A 22116-nucleotide genomic window follows, 5' to 3' on the forward strand; every position below is an offset into this window, starting at 1 on the left:
CTTTTCTAATAGAGAGCAGCAGTAAATAAAAAGGAATGCCAAATTGTGTGGCATTTCCTTCTATTTCAAAACTCACTTTTCTTAACTTTATTAGTTCATTTTAGGGTCATACTAATGTTATGTGATGGTTAAGGCAAATATTATCTAGGGTTCCTTTATAATAAGAAAACAGTGAGACAATGGCTTGTCCGAAGTGATAGGCGCATGAGGACAGAACTGGGCCTGAGCCAGGTTTACCCTCCCATCATCTACCACGGCTCCAAGGCCGGTTCCTTCCCAACACAATGGCCATACTCCCTTATTCTAGCCACTATTTCTCTGCCCTTAAAGCACTGGTTTTGTGGGGGGCCCTGAACCTTCTGAATCAGTCACCTCCAAGCAAAAGAAAAAGACTATCATACTAGACAAGTTTTATTTTGAATGCTCAAATATCACAGGGAAAGAAAATAAAGGCTTTACCCCCTTGCAAAATAAGAATTTGCAAAACTGAGCACTGTGGAGGATTCTAAGATACAGAACTGAAATGTGCTAGGATGGAAGGCCGTGCACTGTGGGCATGAGTGGCTAGAATTTGGTCCTCCTAGGGACACTGATTTAAAAGCCTTGTTTCTCTCCAGTGGAACCACAGGAATTCCTGTCAGGCTTGGATAATCAGTATGGATTTTGAAATTCAATTTTTGCTTTTAAAGAATCGAACTATTTCTAACTTTACTGAAGGACCTTGTGCAAACTAACTCCATGTGAATCTCACCCTCTTTTTCTCTAATCAGGTTGTTACTATATTTTCTGCTTCTAATTATTATGAAGAAGGCAGCAATCGAGGAGCTTACATCAGAGTGGGATATGGTACAGCTCCTCGATTCTACCAGTATCAAGTAACTGGGGCAACATGCTCGAGGCCTCTTTACCACAGGTGTGTATACTCTAAGGAGAATTCTGAGCACTGGGGACCAGGCAGACCCAGTCCAGGATGACGGGGAGTAGCCACAGCAGTGAAGACAAGTACTTTCTGGTCACTCCTTGGTGTAACCACAGGGGTTAAGTGGGTCTCTCTGGGTGATGGCTTTCATAGGTTATCTTCTTTGTCTTCCTTAACCATTATCTTTTTTAGATTTTTTTCAGTATAAGATGAATATGCTTATTGTTAAGAGGTGAGAGAAAACAAAGATGTATAAAGACAATGTTAATGATCTTCTCTCCCCTTACTCCTCAATAATCCTTTTCCCCTGCGACAACTGAAACTAATAACTTGGAGTGGAACCTTCCACCTTCTTGCTCCTACAAAAAACAGACATGCAATTATTCATTCATTGAATAAAAAATTTTGAGCACCTACTTTGTGTCAGACACTGGTCTAGGCATAGGTGATAGAGCAATAAACAAAATAGGCAAAAGTCCTTTCCCTCATCAAATGCATCCCAGTGGGAGGAGAAAGACAGTAAATGACATACACACATCTTTTAACAAAGATAGAATTACACTGCACTCTCTATTCTACAAATGCCTTTTGTTTCCTAAAGATTGTACTGTGAACATTTCTCCAAGTTAGTACAGGTAGACCTAACTTACTCTTTTTAGTAGACTTACATAATATTCTGTAGTATACATGTGCCATAACTATTATGGAGTGACTAAATCTTTCTTAATGGCCCATCCAGACTGGTTCCAGGGTTCGGCAGTTAAAAATAATGCTATAACGAACATTCTTCTGTGTGTGTGTACACATACATGTACATACATATATCCATAAGTTTTAGTGTTTTTTTAATGTGAGATTTCAAAATTTAGGATTTACATGTTTAAAATTTTGCTAGATATGCCAAAAGACCTGTAACAATTAACAATTTGAGAAATAACATTATTTTTCTGCAACCTCATTAGTCTCAGATCATATTACCCTTCTTAATTTTTGCCAAGATGATGGGTGAAAATGAAAAATTTCATTGCTTTAATTAGCATTTTAAAAAAGACAGCTGTATTTACCCATTTATGTTTTTGGACATTGCATTTTCTCTTCCTTGAATTTCCTATTTATATCATTCCCCTGTTTTATTTTGGGTTGCTTGTCAATTTCTGATCAATTTTTAGGAGCTCTTTGCATATGAAGAATAAAGGTTTTTTATGAGCACATTGCATATTTTGTTAGTGTTTGCTTTAGTTCTATGAAATCACATTTTATTTGTAATTTCCTCATAACTTTTGGATTTTCACCTTTGTTGGAAAATGTCTCCAACACCAATTTATGTAATTTGTATATATGTATGCATATATATAAATTAATTTCAAATTTATTTAACAGCTTTGTTGAGACATAATTCATACACCATAAACTTTACCAATTTAACATATACAATTCAATGTATTTAGTACATGTATAGAGTTGTGCAACCATCACCATAATCTAATTTTTGAATATTTTTGCTATCCTAAAAAGAAAATTCCTACCTATTAGCCATCACTTACCAGTCACCTGCCCCCCATCACAACTCTAGACAACCATGAATCTACTTTCTGTCTATAGATTTGTTTTTTCTGGACACTTCATTTAAATAGGGTCACACAATATGTGGTCTTTTGTGACTGGCTTCTTTCACTCAGCACAATGTTTTTGAGGTTCATTCATGTTGTATTATGTATCAATACTTCATCCCTTTCTATGGCCAAATAATATTCCATTGTATAGATATGTCACATTTTCCTTGACCATTCAACAGCTAGTGGAACTTTGGGTTGTTTCCACTTTTTGGCTACTATGAATAATGCTGTTTGGAACATTGGTTAACAAGGTTTTGTACATACATATGTTTTCATTTCTCTTGGTTATATACCTGAAAATGGAATTGCTGGCTTATATGGTAATACTATGTTCAACATTTTGAGGAACTTGCAAGCTTTTTTCCCAAAGGGCTATACAATTTTACATTCCCACCAGCACTGTATGATGATGCCAATTTCTCCACCTCCTTGCCAACCCCTGTTATGATGTCTTTTTGATTATAGCCATCTTAGTGAATGTGAGATAGAATCTCATTGTGGTTTTTGTTTGCATTTCCCTAATGACCAGTAATATTGAAGATCTTTTCATGTGCTTATTGGACATTTGTATATTTTCTTTGGAGAAATATCTATTTCAGATCCTTCTTCCATTTTTAATGCATATTACTCTTTTTATGATTGCATTGTTAGAGTTCTTTATATACCCTATATACATGTCAGTTATTAGATACATGATTTTCAAATAGTCTCTCCCATTCTCTGGTATGTCTTTTCCCTTTCTTGATAGTATTATTTGTTGCACAAAAGTTTTTAGTTTTGATGAAATCCAATATATTGTTTTACTTTTTTGTTTCTGCTTTTGGTATCGTATCTCAGAAGCCAGTGCTTAACCAAGGATATGAGCATTTATTCCTACATTTTCTTCTAAGAATTTTGTAGATTAAGCCCTTACATTTGTGTGTCTGATAAATTTTGAGTTAATTTTTATATATGGTATGAGGTAAGGATCCAGATTTATTGTTTTATACACGTGGGTATCTAGTTGTCCCAACACTATCAGCTGGAAAGAATGCCCTTCCTGCATTTAATTGCTCATCCATAAGGAGCAATTCCTTGACACACTTGTCAAAAATCAACTGATCATAAAGGTATAGGTTTATTTCTAGACTTTAAATTGTATTCCATGATCTATATGTCTATTCTAATGCTAGTATAACATGCTGTCCTGATTACTATAGCTTTGTAGTAAGTTTTGAAACTGGGAAATACGAGTCAAACTTTGTTCTTTTAAAAGATTGTTTTGGTTATTCTAGGTCCCTGGCATTTCCATATGAATTTCAGAATCAGTTTGTCACCTTCTGCAAAAATGCCAGCTGGGATTTTGATAGGGATTATTTTGAATCTATACATGAATTTGGTGTCTATTGCCATCTTAACAATATTAAGACTTTCAATCTATGAACATGGAATATTGTTCTACTTATTTAGATCTTCTTTAATTTTGTTGGACAATGTTGTATGCTTTTCAATGTAGAGAAGTCTTAGACTTCTTTTATTAAATTCATTTCTAAGTATTCTTTTCTTTTTGGTGCTACAGTAAGTGGAATTGTTTTTCTTCATTACATTTTTGGATCTTTCATTTCTAGTGTATATAAATATGGTTCATTTTTGTATATCATGCAATCTTGATAAACTTGTTTATTACTTCTGATAGATTTTAGATTCCTTGAGATTTTCCATATACAAAATCATAGTATTTGTGAATGGATATAGTTTAGCTTCTTATCTAATCTGGATGTCTTCTACTACTTTTTCTTGCTTAAGTTCCCTGGCTAGAACTCCAGACCAATGTTGAATAGAAGTGGTGAGAGCAGATGTCCTTGCCTTTTCCCTGACCTTAAGAGGAACACATTCAGTCTTTCACCATTAAGTATATTAGCTATGTTTTTTGTAGATGCCCCTTGTCAGGCTGAGGAAGTTCCCCTCTATGTCTAGTTTGTTGAGTGTTTTAATCATGAAAGAGTGTGGATTTTGTCAGATACTTTCTCTGCATCTATTGAGATGATCACACAGTTTTTCTCTTATTAATTGGTATATTACATTTATGGATTTCAGACGTTAAACAAACCTTGAATTCTTGGGATAAATCCCACATGTTCATGGTTTATAATCTCTTTTATATGTTGCTGGTTGCAGTTTGCTAGCGTTTTTTTTTTATTGAAGTATTGTTGATATACAATCTTATATTGATTTCAAGTATACAGCATAGTGGTTCAACAGTGGTTCAATGTTAAATCCTCACCCCCCCTAGTGCAGTTACTATCTGTCAACATAAGAAGATGTTACAGTGCTAACATTTTGTGGAGGATTTTCCATCTATATTCATAAGAAATATTGGTATGTAGTTTTCTTGTGATCATTGTCTGTTTTGATGTCAGGGTAATACTGGCTTTATGTAATTAGATAGGTAATATTCCCACCTCTTCTATTTTTTGGAAGAGTTTGTGAATAATTGGTATTAATTCTTCTTTAAACATTTGGTAGAAGTCACCAGTGAAGCCATTTGTGAGAAATTGTTTTATTACTTATTCAATCTTTTTACTTGTTCTTGGTACATTCAGTTTTTCTATTTCTTCTGAGTCAGTTTTGGTAGTTTGTGTCTTTATAGGAATTTGCCCATTTCATTTAGGTTATATAATTTGATGTACAATTGCTCATAGTATTTGCTTATAATCCTTTTTATTTCTGTAAGGTCAGTTGTGATGACCTCTCTTTCATTCCTGATTTTAGAAATTTGAGTCCTCCTTTTTCTTGGCCAGTCTTGCTAAAGGTTTTTCAATTTTTTTGATCTTTTGAAAGAACCCATTTTTTGGTTTTATTGGTTTTCTCTATTGTTTTTGTTTGCCATTTCATTTACAAACATATCTTGGAAATATTGTGGGTTTGGTTACAGACTACCACAATAAAACAAATATTGCAATGAAGCAAGTCAAGTGAATTTTTTTGTTTCTCAGTACATATTAAAGTTATGTTTATACTGTGTTATAGTCTATTAAGTGTGCAATAGCATTATGTCTAAAAAAATCATATATATCAATTAAAAAATACTTTTTTGCTAAACAATGTTAACCATCATCTGAGCTTTCAGCAAGTTGTAATCTTTTTACTAGTGGAGGGTCTTGCTTCAATGTTGATGGCTGCTGAATGATCAGCGTGGTGGTTGCTAAAGGTTGGGGTGGCTGCAGCAAAATGGGGAACAATGACATTTGCTATATCGATTGACTCTTCCTTTTACTGATGATTTCTATGTAGTGTGCAATGCTGTTTAATAGCATTTTACCCACAATAGAACTTTTAAAATTGGAGTCAGTCTTCTCAAACCGTGCTGCTGCTTTATCAACTAAGTCTATGCAATATCCTAAATCCTTTGTTGTCATTTCAACGATATTTATGGCATCTTCACTGGAAGTAGATTCCATCTCAAGAAACCACTCTTTGCTCATCCATAAGAAGCAACTCTTCACCCGTTGAAGTTTTATCATGAGATGGCAGCAATTGAATCACGTCTTCAGGTTTCACTTCTAATTCTAGTTCTCTTGCTACTCCCACCACATTTGCAGTTATGTCCTCCACTGAAGTCTTGAACCCCTCAAAGACATCCATGAGGGTTGGAATCAACTTCTTCTAAACTACCGTGAATGTTGATATTTTAACTTCTTCTCATGAGTCACACATGTTCTTAATGGCATATAGAATGGTGAATCTGTTAGATTCTGTTAGAGGAATCACTATCTATGGCAGCTATAGCCTTACAAAATGTATTTTTGGAATAATAAGACTTGAAAGTCAAAATTACTCCATGATCCATGAGCTGCAGAATGGGTGTTGTATTAGCAGGCATGAAAACAATATTGATTTTGTTGTACATCTCCGGTGGAGCCCTTGGATGACAAGGGGCATTGTCAATGAGCAGCCATATTTTGAAAGGAATCTTTTTTTCTGAGCAGTAAGTCTCAATGGTGGGCTTAAAATATTCACTAAACCATGTTGTAAACAGATGTACTGTCATCCAGGCTTTGTTGTTCCACTTCTAGAGCACAGGCAGAGTAGATTTAGCATTATTCTCAAGGGCCCTGGATTTCTCAGAATGGTGAATGAGGATTGGCTTCAATTTGAAGTCACCAGCTGCATTAACCCCTAACAAGAGTCAGTCTGTCCTTTGAAGCTTTGAAATCAGGCATTAACTTCTCCTCTCTAACTATGGAAGTCCTAGATGCCATCTTCTTCCAATAGAAGGCTGTTTCCATCTACAATGAAAATCTGTTGTTTAATGTAGCCACCTTCATTATTTTAGCTACCTCTTCTGGATAACTTGCTTCTTCACCTTGCATTTTTATGTTATGGAGACACCCTCTTCCCTTAACCTTCACGAACCAGTCTCTGCTAGCTTCAAACATTTCTTCTGCAGGTTCCACAACCCTCTCAGCCTTCATAGAATTGAAGAGAGTTAGGGTCTTGCTATGGATTACACTTTGGCTTAAGGGAAAGTTGTGGCTGGTTTGACCTTCTATCCAGACCACTCAAACTTTCTCCATATTGGCCATAACGCTGCTTGATTTTCTTATCATTTGTGTGTTTGCTGGAGTAGCACTTTACATTTCCTTCAAGAACTTCTTTGACTCACCACTTGGCTGTTGGGTGCAAAAGGACTAGCTTTCAGCCTGTCTTGTCTTTTGACATGCCTTCCTCACTAAGCTGAATCATTTCCAGTTTTTTATTTAAAGTGAGGGATGTGTGACTCTTCCTTTCACTTCAATACTTACAGACCTTTATAGGGTTATTAACTGGCCTAATTTCAATATTGTTGTGTCTCAGGGAATAGGGAGGCCGAGAAGAGGGAGAGAGAAGGAACAGTTGATGGGTGGAGCAGTCAGAAAATACACTTATTAATTTCACTGTCATATGGGCATCACTCACGGTACCCAAAAACATTTACCAATAGTAACATCAAAGATCTCTGATCACAGATCACCATAACAAATATAATAATAATGAAAATGCTTGAAATACTGTGAGAATTACCAAAGTGTGACACAAAGGCATGAAATGCACAAATGCTGTTGGAAAAGTGACACCAGTAGGCTTGCTTGATGCAGGGTTGGCACAAACCTTCAATTTTAAAAAAATGGTATCTGCAAAGTGCAACAAAACAAAGTGCAATGAAATGTGTATGCCTGTATTTTTCCTCTAGTCTTTATTCTTTCCATTCTTCTGCCTGCTTTGGGTTTAGTTTACTTTTTATTTTTCTCTAGTTTTTGAAGGTAGAGATTATGTTATTAAGCTCTTTCTTCTTTTTTAATATGGTCATTTATAGCTTTCAGTTTCCATCTAAGCACTGTTTTAGTTGCATCTCATATGTTTTGGCATGTTGTATTTTAATTTGCATTCATCTTAAAGTATAGTATTTTCTAATTTCTCTTGTGATTCTTTTTTGACCCATTTGTTTTTTAGGATTGTGTTGTTTAATTTCCTCATATTTGCAATTTGCCCAAATTTCTTTGTTATTAATCTCTAATTTATCTCTCTTGTAATCAGAAAAGGTACTTTGCATGACCTTTATAATTTCAAATCTGTTGAAGCTTATATTATAGCCTGGCATAGGGTCTCTTGTGGAGAATGTTCCATAGGTACTTTAGAAAAATGTGTATTCATTGTTGTTGGTTGGAGTGTTTCATACGTATCTGTTAGATTTAGTTGGTTTTTAGGGCCGCTCAAATGTTTTATATCCTTTTTTATTTTCTGCCTAGTTGTTCTATCCATTATTGAAAGTAGAGTATTGAAGACCCCAACAATTATTGTTAAATTTTCTGTTTCTCCCTTTATTTTGTCCGTTTTTGCTTCATGTAGTTTTAGGCTCTGTTTTTAGATTTGTGTAGACTTATCATTGTTTTATCCTCTTGACTGAATGACTCTTTAAGCATCATAAAATATCCCTCTTTATCTGCAGTAGTAGCTTTAGTCTCAAAGGCTCTTCTGTCTACTCTTAGTGTGGCCACTTTCGCGCTCTGCTGCTTGCTGTCCGCATGGTATATCTTTTTTCGTCCTTTTCCTTTTAGCTCTTTGTGTCTTTGAAACTACATTGTGCCTCTTATAGATGGATACAGTTGGATCTTCCTGTTTTTTAATCCAGTCTCAGTCTCTGCTTTTTTATTTTTTAAAATCCATTCACACATAATGTTATTATTGATATGGCTGGATTTACACCTGCCATTTTGCCTTTTTTTTTTTTTTTTTGGTTATGTGACTCAAGACTACTTTATTCCTGTGTTCCTACTGTATTTTGAATTTATTTTTGTAATGGTTTGGGGTAGAAGTTTAGCTTCTAGACAGCTAGTCGGCTATGCTAGCACCTTTCTAAAAAATTGTCCTTTTCTACTGAATCATAATACATCCTTTTCCATGTATATTGCTCCCATATATAGTTTTCTGTATTTACGAAATTTCTGTTATGTTCTAATCATGTATCTGTCTCCTTTTGTGTCAATATCTGCTGTTTCTTTTTTCAATAACATTATGGTGAATTTCAATATCTGCTATAACAAATCCCTCCTTATTTTCCTTCCTTTTCGAAATTCTTATTCTCAGATATTGTTTGTGTGAATCTTTGAAATGAAAAAGAAAACCAATGAAAATTCTTAAAAATTTTACAAACACGCACACACATACATATGTATATATACATTCATTACCTGGTAAGGTGGTATACATGAAGTTAGGCAATTCATTTAAAGTAGAAACTGGTAAGTGGTAACATAGCACATTAAAATGAAACAGAACATGATGACTTAGGTTTTGTTATATAATAATTGTTTTGTTAACACAGGGTGAATATTATGGAAAGTAGTGCCATCAGGATGTTAAAAGAGAGAATAATTTCACGAAAAACTGACCTCATTAACGCTTTCCAGCTTCAAGACTGCAATAAATCAGGTAATAAAATGATGTAATGCCTACCATTTCATAACATAACAGCTTACATACATATCAATTTTCATTTTCTTTGCTTCCTTAAAATTTCAGTTCTCTATTTTTACTAGTGAGGAATAATAGAGATAAAAAAAATATATAATCTATTACATGCTTGGAAAAAGGCATATTCCCCCTTTCCAGGAAGCTTCTTTCAACTTAAGAATACAGTAACCCTGAATTAGACTTTTAGTCTGTTGGTAACTCAGACTAGACACTCTAGAAGGCCCTCCTATTAAGAAACAGCTAGATTCTAGGGGAAACAGAATTTTAATGCATTTACCAGCCTCACAGTAAGATCAGTCTCTAAGGTCTATCTCCTCTCCCCATGGAAGGTTTTTTGAAACCATATCTGGAAACATGTGGCAGCAAGCAAGCACAAAAGGCTGGACTTCCCTGGGGGAAATGCTAATTTCAGTGTAGCAGTAAATCCTGAGACTAAACCATAGGATAGTAAAAAGATGGATAAGCTGAATTTGAGACTTCCACATTAAGCCTGGCCCCTCAAAGTGGCTAAAGTAGTCCTAGGTGTGTAGTGCCCCTTGACTTCTGGGAAGGAAATGCAAACCCATCTTAATGGGAAGCATCTCTAATTTTAACCACAAGTATATCCAGAGATTAAGATCAATCATGAGCTCATAACCAAAGACTCCAAAACAATCAAGTAGACAAGCTACCATGAGTAAGAACAGAAAAAACAAAACATATTTAGTTCCCCAAAGACATCAGGTATTGGAATTATCAAATGCAAAATAAAAAATAACTAAGAAATGTTTGAAGAAGTAAAAGATGAAATTACAAACATGCATTTGAAAATGATTTGAAGAACCAAATAGATATAAAAACTTACTTGTTAAAAAAAAAGAGTAGGTTAAACAGAAGATTAGATACTACTTGAGAAAGAATTAGAAAGATTAATAATTATAGACAGTAAGATGTACAGGTTTAACATACATCTAATCAGGGTCCCCGAAAGCGGGAATATAAGAGAGGATGTATTTGAAATGATAATGTCTGAGACTTTCCCTGAACTGATGAAAGACTCAGATTCATAGGTAAAAAGGAACAGTGATTCTCAAACAGGATAAATAAAATTAAATCCACACCTACACACACTTGTGGTGAAACTACAGCACACCAACAGCAAGAGAAAATCTTAAAAAACAAGCAGAGAGGAAACACACATTGCTACAGACAACAATTAAACTGATACCAGACTTCTCAACAGTTTCAATAGAAGCCAGCAGACAGTGAAGTCATAGATACAAAACATTGAAAATAAACTCAGAAAAGATAAAACTTGAAAACGCTAACAAAAACAAACTTGGAACAGCTCTATCAATATCTGATCAAGTAGACTTCAAGGAAATATATATTACTAGAAATAAAAAGGGATACTTCATAAGGTAAAATAATCAGTTGCCAATTAAATCCATTCTAAGCATATATGCAGCTATTAATATAGCCTCAAAATATGTAAAAAAAACAAAAATGGACAGAACAAATTGAAGTAGAAAAATCTACCATCATAGCAGTAGATTTTCATACTCTTCTCTCAAGAACTGGAAGAATAAACAGATAAAAAAGTTAGCAGATGTTCCCTAAAAGACATATATAGAACTCTGCACCCAACATTGCAGAATATATATTCTTGCCAAGCACAAATGGAGCATTTACAAAATTGACCATAAACTGGAACATAAAGTAAATCTCAACAAATTTTGTATTGGAATATACAAAATAAATTCTCTGACATAGTGTATTGAGCAATAATAGCAAAAGGTAACCAGAAAATCCCCTTGGACCTACAATTCTAAATAACACTTGGATCAAAGAAGAAATCACAATGGAAATTAAAATGCTAAAACTGAGTAATAATGAAAATGCAACATATTAGACTTCCAGAATACAAATTAGAGAGTCATTGATAACCCTAAATGCATATATTTTACAAGATGAAACTATGATCAACAAAGTAAAAAAAGCAATGGTTGTTTGAAGAAACTGGTAAAGTTGATAAAACTCTGGTAAGGAAAGAGAGACAAATTGAGAGTTTGAGGGAGAAATAACCAATGTCAGAGTTGAAAGGTGGGACATTACTATAGACTTTACAGATATTAAAAAGTTCATAGGGATGTATTATGGAAACTCTTATGCTAATGAACTGAAACTTTAGATTAAATGGACAAATTCCTAAAATCCATATGTACACCCCCCCACACACACACCCCAAACTGACACAAACAGAAATAGAAAATCTGAACAATCCTCTAACTAGTGAAGAAATTGGATCTGAAATTTTGAAACTTTCTACAAAGAAAGCTCTGAGCTCAGATAACATCATTAGCCATTATAATATACATTTAAGAAACAAAAATTTTCTTACAAAAATTCTTAGAGGATAGAAATAGAGGGAACAGTTCCAAGAATATTTTAGGAGGTCAGCATAACCTTGATACCAAAAGAAGAACACTATAGAAAAGAAAAATTAAAGACTAATATCACTCATAAATTTAGATGAAAAAAATCCCAAATGAAATATTAGCAAAAGTTTAATGTATCACAACTAAATTTGGTTTATTCTAGGAATGCTAGGAATTCTAGGTTGTTTTAACATTCAAAAATCAATCAGTATAATTCACCAGTTTAATAAAATTAAAGAAATCATGTAATTGTCTCAAAATAAGAAGAAATTGTTGGATGTATTTTACCCTGGTTTTAAAAAACATCTAGAAAACTAAAAGCAGACTCATGTAATTGTATATTAATGATACCAAAAAAAAATATGAGGAAAGCATGAAGTAGATCTAAAATCCTACTCACTTGTATACCCCTACCATCTTTGAATCCATCAACCTGAAAGTCCTGTCTTCAGGGATATAATTTCAATTCATTCATCCCTTTAAAAAACAGCATGACTTTGAAATTGTTTCTATGGTGTCTTCAAGCCTGGTCATGCACCAGAAGTCCCTGACTTGTACCTAAGCTTGTTCACCTAGAATTCTGGGATTGATCTAAAGAACAGCATAGTGATTATAGACAACACTACTGTATTATAAACTTCAGAGCTCCAAGAGACTAGATCTTCATTGTTCCTACCACAGAAAAAGAAATGACAGCTATGTGATGGGATAGATGTTTTAGCTAACCATCAGTAGTAATCACATTATAATTTATAAATGTATCAAAACAATATGTTGCATACATTAAACTTACCCAATGTTATATGTCAATTATATCTCAATAAAAATAAACTTCAAAAAGCAAAAAAACACACAAAAAACTAAAAGCAGAAGCAAACTTCCTTAATCTCATAAAGGATATCTGCCCCAGCCTATAGAAAATAGCATACTTAATGGAGAAATGTTGAAACCTTTCCTTCTAAGATTGGGAATGTGGGAGAACACTGTGATAAACTGAATAATGCTCTTTCGCCCAATATGTCCACATCCTAATTCCAAGAATCTGAATGCATATATTTTACAAGATGAAACTATGATCAACAAAGTTGGCTAAAGGGACTTGGCAGATGTGATTAAATTAAGGATCTCAACCCAAGGAGACCATCCTGCATTATCTAGGTGGATCCAGTGCAATCACAGTGGTCCTTAGTAAGAGAGACACAGGAGGAGTCAGAGTCAGAGGGAAGTGATGTGATGATGGAAGCAGATATATTGAAATGATGCACTTTGAAAATGGAGGAGGGGGCCTCATACCAAAGAATATAGGCAGCCTTTAGAAGTTAAAAAAAGCAAGGAAACAGATTCTCCCTTCAGAGCCTCAAAAAGGAAACCAGCCCTGCTGACAAGTTGACTTTGGCCCAATGAAACTGATTTTGTACATCTAACCTCCAGAACTATAAGGGAATGTATTTGTGTTATTTTAAGCCACTAAGTATGTGGTAATTTGTTACAGCAGCAATATGAAACTAATACAAATGCCCACTCTCAGACCTATTCAACACTGAACTAGGGCTGCTAGCCAGTGCAATAAGGTTCTTTAAATAAGATGGTAAGAATTAGAAAGGAAGAAATAAAGTGTCACTATATGTAGACAACATGATTGAATATATAGAAAACCCAAATAAATCCACAGAAAAAACTATTAGAATTAATAAGTGAATTTATCAAGTTGTAGAACACAAGGTAATTACACAGAAATTGATTGCATTTCCATATACTAGTGTATCAGTTGACCTATTCAGGAGACAGAAACCATGCAAGTAATTTGAACAGGAAATTTAATATAAAGAATTATTAACTAGCAAAAGGTGATTAATTACTAAAAGAAACTCTAAAGAATGCAGGAATAGGAAGTATTCTGCTAAGAGAGGCTAAGAGAACATACCCGAGGAAGGAACAAAGTTGGAAAGTCCCCTACTCCTAACCAAGGTGGATTCAGACCTCATTGGAGAGGGTGTGACTGTGGCCTACTGGATAGAGTGGAAGTTCACTGAGGTGTCTCAGGTCAGAGTTGGTCTGTATCTGGTGGGCCAAGACTGGAGAGGATGATGCCATCCACTGGGGTGTCAGTGAAAGTGACTAGAGAGTGGATACCACTGCATTTCCCACACACTCCTCACAACCATGCTTTGCTATAGAAGCAAGAAGCAAAACACACCAGAACCATTATTATGCTGTCTTAGAGAATTCTTCCTACACCCTCTACTGACAAAGCCTAACATTCTACCAGCTGCCCAAAGAGAAATCTCGACAAGACTCAGCTCCAGTATCACAAAACAGGGCAAAGCAGGGTAGATTTGGGGCTGAGGGGGTATAACGTGATAACTGGTATGGCCAGCAACTAACTAACTTTTAGATAATGAAAATCTTGAAGGATACCATTCACAATAGATAATCAAGTACTGAAGATGAAACCTAATAACTGATGTGATATTTCTAAACTATGATTAAGAGAAATCGGAAAGGTCTGAAATAAATGGGTGGGTATTACTGTGTTCAAGGGTCAAGTTGTCAAGATACAAATTCTCCTCAAATTGAGCTATAGGTTCAGTGCACCAAAGGGGGGAATGTACAGAAGTGTACTTAGCAGTGCTGTTTGTAATAGCACCAAACTGGAAATAACCCAATACCCACCAACAGTAGAATGGATATATAAATTGTGAATATTCATACCATGGAATACTATAGAAGAATGAAAATGAAGACCTTACAACTAAATGGAACAACATGGCTGAATTGCATGAATTTAGTGTTAAACAGAAGAAGTCAGACTGCTCCCAAAATAATACTTTGTGATTCCATTTACAGATAGATCATAAAAGGCAAAAAGTAAACTCTATAGTGTTAAAAATCAAGATAACAGCTCTCCCTGGAAAGTGGGAGGTGATAGTAATTGTGAGAGGGGCCACAAGGGGACCTTTTGGATATTGGCAATGTTCTAGTTCTTGCCCTTAGTGGTAGTTACATGAGAATTCCCTTTGTAACACTAACCTCTGTATTTGTTTTGTGAACTTTTCTGTATGTGTTAAATTTGAATTTAAAAAAGAGTTATGTCCTTAGCAGGTGAGTGTGTAGGGGATGGTCTTGTGGGAGTGTAAATGGATTTTTTTTCTTGAAAGCAGTTTGGCAGTATATATAAAAAAACCTTAAAAATGTACATACCCAAGAGATTCTCAAGATGGCGGTGTGAGTAGGGTAGCAGAAATCTCCTCCCAAAACCATATATATTTTGAAAATACAGCAAATACAACTATTCCTAAAAGAGTGACCAGAAGATACAGTACACCAGCCAGGCTACATCTATATCTGCGAGAACTCAACATGTCATGAAAATGGTAAGATACAAAGCTGTGACCCCGCGGGACCCGAACACTACCCCCACCCCAGCTCAGTGGCTGGACGAGAAGAATCAGAGTGGAGAGGGAGTGGAAGCACAGGACTGCTAAATAACCAGCCCTAGTAATCTGCACCGGGAGCACAGACACATATTGCATGGTGTACTGGGTATTAGAGGAATGGAAAAGCAAAATCTGAGACTAAGACTGCGAATAGGTTCCCACAGCCAGCTGCCCTGGGACAAAAGAAAAGCAGGTGCTTTAAAAGTCTTAAAGGGACAAGGGTTTAACAGGTGGGCAAAATTGTCCTGACACACAGCCCAGCAAGCTGGAAACTTTACGGAACTTCAGGAGCCCTAACCCCCTGGGTGGCAGTGCAGCTCCAAAGCCCCTCACGGTGATAAGCACTCTGCCGTCCATTTCCCCGCACCAGCGCTGCAAGTGAACCAGCTGACCCACCATCGCTGCAGATCAGCCGGGGAGCAGACCTGCTCACACCAACCACAGAGGCTTCTCCCAGTGTGCAGCTAACTGGGCCAGACCCAGAGGCTGCCCCCTCCCTGCAGTTGACTGGCACAGACAGTGGAGACCAGTGCAGAGTCTGGAAGGCACAAAGGGACTTTATTCTCCCAGCAAACATGCGCTGCTTGCCTGCAACCCCCGCCACTGCCCTAGGCCATCCTGAGGGCCTCCCTGCCCATGGCAGCTCAGGGGATTAACCCAGAGGCAGCCCCCTGCACCGGGTTGACCAGCACAGGCAGAGGAAACAGGCACAGAGTTCAGGAAGCAAGTAGGGGCTCTGTTCTTGCAGTGAACATGCACTGCTCATCTACAACCACTGCCAGAGCCCTAGGCCATCCCAAGAGCTGCCCCGCCCATGGGAGCTCAGAGGATCAACTCAGAGGCTGCTCCCTGTGTGTGGTTGCCTGGCACAGGCAGCAGAGACTGGTGCACAGTCTGGAAGGCATGAAGGGGTGCAGTTCTCACAGGAGAACACACGCCGCTTGCCTGCAACTCCTGGCAGTGCCCTAGGCCATCCTGAGGGCCGCCCCACCCACAGCAGCTCAGGGGATTAACCCAGAGGCTGCTCCATGTGCAGTTGACTGGCACAGGCAGCGGAATGGGCACGGTGACCAGCAACCAGGAAGGGACTTTGTTCTCCTAGCTGACACACACGCCACTTGCCAGCAATCACTTCCATTGCCATGAAAAGGCAGAAGAATGTTGTTCAGTCCAATATCCCTCAAACACAAGACAGAGAGCCTGGTGAGACCAAAATCACCAATCTTCCTGAAAAAGAATTCAAAATAATAGTCATAAGCATGCTGATCAAGCTACAGAGAAATATGCAAGAGGTAAGGGAGGAATTCCAGAGGGAGATAACAGAAATGAAACAAACAATGGAAGGATTTAAGAGCAGACTGGATGAGGTGCAAGAGACTGCTAATGGAATAGAAATCAGAGAACAGGAATACAGAAAAGCTGAGGCAGAGAGAGATAAAAGGATCTCTAGGAATAAAAGAATATTAAGAGAACTGTGTGATCAATCCAAATGGACCAATATTCGCATTATAGGGGTACCAGAAGAAGAAGAAAAGAGAAAAAGGGAAAGAAAGTGTCTTTGAAGAAATAATTGCTGAAAACTTCCCCAATCTCGGGAAGGAAATAGTCTCTCAGACCATGGAAGTCCATAGATCTCTCAATACAATGGACCCAAGGAGGAAAACACCAAGACATATAATAATTAAAATGGCAAAGATCAAAGACAAGGACAGAGTATTAAAGCAGGCAGAGAGAGAAAAAAGATCACCTACAAAGGAAAACCCATCAGGCTATAATCAGACTTCTCAGCAGAAACCTTACAGCCAGAAGAGAATGGCATGATATACTCAGTGCAATGAAACAGAAGGGCCTCAAACCAAGACTACTGTATCCAGCAAGATTATCATTTAAATTTGAAGGAGGGATTAAACAATTCCCAGATAAGCAAAAGTTGAGGGAATTTACCTCCCACAAACCACTTCTACAGTGTATTTTAAAGGGACTGCTCTAGATGGAAGTGCTCCGAAGGCTAAATAGATGTCACCAGAGAAAATAAAACCACAGCAAAGAAAGGAGACCAACCAAGTACTAACTAAATGCAAAATAAAATCAGCTATCCAAAAAATGATTCAAGGGAAACACAAAAGAGTACAGAATAAAACACCTAACATATAAAGAGTGGAGAAGGAAGAAAAAGGAGAGAAATAAAGAATCATCAGACTGTGTTTATAATATAGAAATAAGTGAGTTAAGTTAGACAGTTAGATAGTAACCCTTGAACCTTTGGTAACCATGAATTCAAAGCCTGCAAGGCAATAAGTACATATCTATCAATAATCACACTAAATGTAAATGGACTGAATGAACCAATCAAAAGACACAGAGTAATAGAATGGATAAAAAAGCAAGACCTTTCTATATGCTGCTTATAAGAGACTCACCTCAAACCCAAAGAAAGCACAGACTAAAAGTGAAGGGATGGAAAAAGTTATTTCATGCAAACAATAGGGAGAAAAAAGCAGGTGTTGCAGTACTTGTGTCAGACAAAATAGACTTCAAAACAAAGAAAGTCACAAGAGACAAAGAAGGGCATTACATAATGATAAAGGGGTCAGTCCAACAAGAGGATATAACCATTATAAATATATATGCACCCAACACAGGAGCACCTACATATGTAAAACAAATACTAACAGAATTAAAGGAGGAAATAGAATGCAATACATTCATTTTAGGAGACTTCAACACACCACTCACTCCAAAGGACAGACCAACTAGACAGAAAATAAGTAAGGACACACAGGCACTGAACAACACATGAGAACAGATCGACCTAACAGATATCTACAAAACTCTACACCCAAAAGCAGTAGGATACACATTCTTCTCAAGTGCACATGGAACATTTTTCAGAATAGACCATATACCAGGCCACAAAAAAAGCCTCAGTAAATTAAAAAAGATTGAAATTGTACGAACCAACTTCTCAGATCACAAAGGTATAAATCTAGAAATAAATTGTACAAAGAAAACAAAAAGGCTCACAAACACATGGAAGCTTAACAACATGCTCCTAAATAATCAATGGATCAATGACCAAATTTAAACAGATATCAAGCAATATATGGAGACAAATGACAACAGCACAATGCCCCAACTTCTGTGGGATGCAGCAAAGGCAGTTCTAAGAGGAAAGGATATAGCAATCCAGGCCTATTTGAAGAAGGAAGAACAATCCCAAATGAACAGTTTAAAGTTACAATTATTGAAACTGGAAAAAGAAGAACAAATGAGGCCCAAAGTCAGCAGAAGGAGGGACATAATAAAGTTCAGAGAAGAAATAAATAAAATTGAGAAGAATAAAACAATAGAAAAAAATCAATGAAACCAAGAGCTGGTTCTTTGAGAAAACAAACAAAGAGATTAACCTCTAGCCAGACTTATTAAGAGAAAAAGAGAGTCTACACACATAAACAGAATCAGAAATGAGAAAGAAAAATCATGACGGACACCACAGAAATACAAAGAATTATTAGAGAACACTATGAAAATCTATATGCTAGCTGGTACCTAGAATTATCATGTATATAAATGTTGAATCACTGTGTTATACACCTGAAACTAATGTAATGTAATACTGTGTGTCAACTACCCTTCAATAAAAAAAAAAAAAAAAGAAAGAAAATCTATATGCTAACAAACTGGATAACCTAGAAGAAATGGACAACTTTTTAGAAAAATACAACCTTCCAAGACTGACCAAGGAAGAAACAGAAAATCTAAACAGACCAATTACCAGCAATGAAATTGAATCAGTAATCAAAAAACCACCCAAGAACAAAACCCCTGGTCCAGATGGATTCATCGCTGAATTTTATCAGACATTTAGAGAAGACATAATACCCATTCTCCTTAAAGTTTTCCAAAAAATAGAAGAGGAGGGAATGCTTCCAAACTCATTCTATGAGGCCAGCATCACTCTAATACCAAAACCAGGCAAAAACACCACAAAAAAAGAAAACTACAGACCAATATCCCTGGTGAGCATAGATGCAAAAATACTCAATGAAATATTAGCAAACTGAATTCAAAAATACATTAAGAGGATCATACACCATGATCAAGTGGGATTCATCTCAGGGATGCAAGGATGGTACAACATTCGAAAATCCATCAACATCATCCACCACATCAACAAAAAGGACAAAAACCACATGATCATCTCCATAGATGCTGAAAAAGCATTTGACAAAATTCAACATCCATTCATGATAAAAACTCTCAACAAAATAGGTGTAGAGGGCAAGTACCTCAACATAATAAAGGCCATATATGACAAACCCACAGCCAACATCATACTGAACAGTGAGAAGCTGAAAGCTTTTCCCCTAAGATTGGGAACAAGACAAATATGCCCACTCTCCCCGCTTTTATTCAACATAGTACTGGAGTTCCTAGCCACGGCAATCAGACAACACAAAGAAATAAAAGGCATCTAGATTGGTAAGGAAGAAGCCAAACTGTCACTGTTTGCAGATGACATGATATTGTACATAAAAAACCCTAAGGAATCCACTCTAAAACCACTAGAACTAATATATGAATTCAGCAAAGTTGCAGGATACAAAATTAATACACAGAAATCTGTAGCATTCCTATACACTAACAATGAACTAGCAGAAAGAGAAATAAGGAAAACAATTCCATTCACAATTGCATCAAAAAGAATAAAATACCTAGGAATAAACCTAACCAAGGAAGTGAAAGACCTATACCCTGAAAACTACAAGATGCTCTCAAGAGAAATTAAAGAGGACACTAATAAATGGAAATTCATCCCATGCTCTTGGGTAGAAAGAATTAATATTGTCAAAATGGCCATCCTGCCTAAATTAATCTACAGATTCAATGCAATCCCTGTCAAAATATGACAGCATTGTTTAACGAACTGGAACAAATAGTTCTAAAATTCATATGGAACCACAAAAGACCCCAAATAGCCAAAGCAATCCTGAGAAGGAAGAATAAATCAGCGGGGTTCTTGCTTCCCAACTTCAAGCTCTACTACAAAGCCACAGTAATCAAGACAATTTGGTATTGGCACAAGAACAGACCCACAGACCAGTGGAACAGAATAGAGACTCCAGATATTAACCCAAACATATATGGTCAATTAATATATGATAAAGGAGCCGTGGACATACAATGGGGAAATGACAGCCTCCTCAACAGCTGGTGTTGGCAAAACTGGACAGCTACATGTAAGAGAGTGAAACTGGATTATTGTCTAACCCCATACACAAAAGTAAACTCAAAATGGATCAAAGATCTGAATGTAAGTCATGAAACCGTAAAACTCTCAGAAAAAAATATAGGCAAAAATCTCTTGGACATAAACATGAGCAACTTCTTCATGAACATATCACTCCAGGCAAGGGAAACAGAAGCAAAAATGAACAAGTGGGACTATGTCAAACTAAAAAGCTTCTGTATAGCAAAGGACAACATCAGTAGAACAAAATGGTATCCTACAGTATGGGAGAATATATTCATAAATGACAGATCCGATAAGGGGTTGACATCCAAAATATATAAAGAGCTCACACACTTCAACAAACAAAAAGCAAATAATCCAATTAAAAAATGGACACAGGATCTGAACAGACACTTCTCCAAAGAAGAAATTCAGATGGCCAACAAGCACATGAAAAGATGCTCCGCATCGCTAATCATCAGAGAAATGCAAATTAAAACCACAATGAGATAGCACCTCACACCAGTAAGGATCGCCACCATCCAAAAGACAACAACAAATGTTGGCGAGGATGTGGAGAAAGGGGAACCCTCCTACACTGCTGGTGGGAATGTAAATTAGTTCAACCATTGTGGAAAGCAGTATGGAGGTTCCTCAAAAAGCTCAAAATAGAAATACCATTTGACCCAGGAATTCCACTCCTAGGAATTTACCCTAAGAATGCAGCACTCCAGTTTGAAAAAGGCATATGCACCCCTATGTTTATCGCAGCACTATTTACAATAGCCAAGAAATGGAAGCAACCTAAGTGTCCATCAGTAGATGAATGGATAAAGAAGAGGTGGTACATATATACAATGGAATATTATTCAGCCATAAGAAGAAAACAAATCCTACCATTTGCAATAACATGGTTGGAGCTAGAGGGTATTATGCTCAGTGAAATAAGCCAGGCGGAGAAAGACAAGTATCAAATGATTTCACTCATCTGTGGAGTATAAGAACAAAGCAAAAACTGAAGGAACAAAATAGCAGCAGAATCACAGAACCCAAGAATGGACTAATAGTTACCAAAGGGAAAGGGACTGGGGAGGATGGGTGGGAAGGGAGGGATAAGGTATAAAAAGGGGCAGTACGATTAACACACATAATGTGGGGGGGCATGGGGAAGGCAGTATAACAGAGAAGACAAGTAGTGATTCTATAGCATCTTACTACGCTGATAGACAGTGACTGTAATGGGGTATGTGGTGGGGACTTGATAATGGGGGGAGTCTAGTAACCATAATGTTGCTCATGTAATTGTACATTAATGATACAAAAAAAAATGTACATACCCTTTGGTTCAGCAGTTTCACTTCTGGGAATGATCCTAAGGAAATTATGGAATAGTTTCATAGCCATTAAAATGATGATTTAGATCTATGTTTATTAACATAGATGGATGTCCATGATTCATTGTAAGTTAAAAATCAAGTTAGAATAAATATGTTTGTTGTGT

At 36.5% G+C, this 22116-nt stretch overlaps 1 protein-coding gene across 1 annotated transcript in view; it reads left to right on the forward strand.

Annotated features, from left to right (window-relative positions):
* Positions 1-22116, forward strand: part of PPEF1 (protein phosphatase with EF-hand domain 1) — a 124538-nt gene that overhangs the window by 98946 nt on the left and 3476 nt on the right. The window contains exons 19-20 of the mRNA XM_036912869.2: positions 771-913; positions 9380-9486. Of these exons, the coding sequence (XP_036768764.2) occupies positions 771-913; positions 9380-9486 (250 nt within the window). The remainder of the gene's footprint in view (positions 1-770; positions 914-9379; positions 9487-22116) is intronic.

Source organism: Manis pentadactyla, chromosome X (assembly GCF_030020395.1).
Source record: "Manis pentadactyla isolate mManPen7 chromosome X, mManPen7.hap1, whole genome shotgun sequence".
Lineage (NCBI taxonomy): Eukaryota > Metazoa > Chordata > Mammalia > Pholidota > Manidae > Manis > Manis pentadactyla.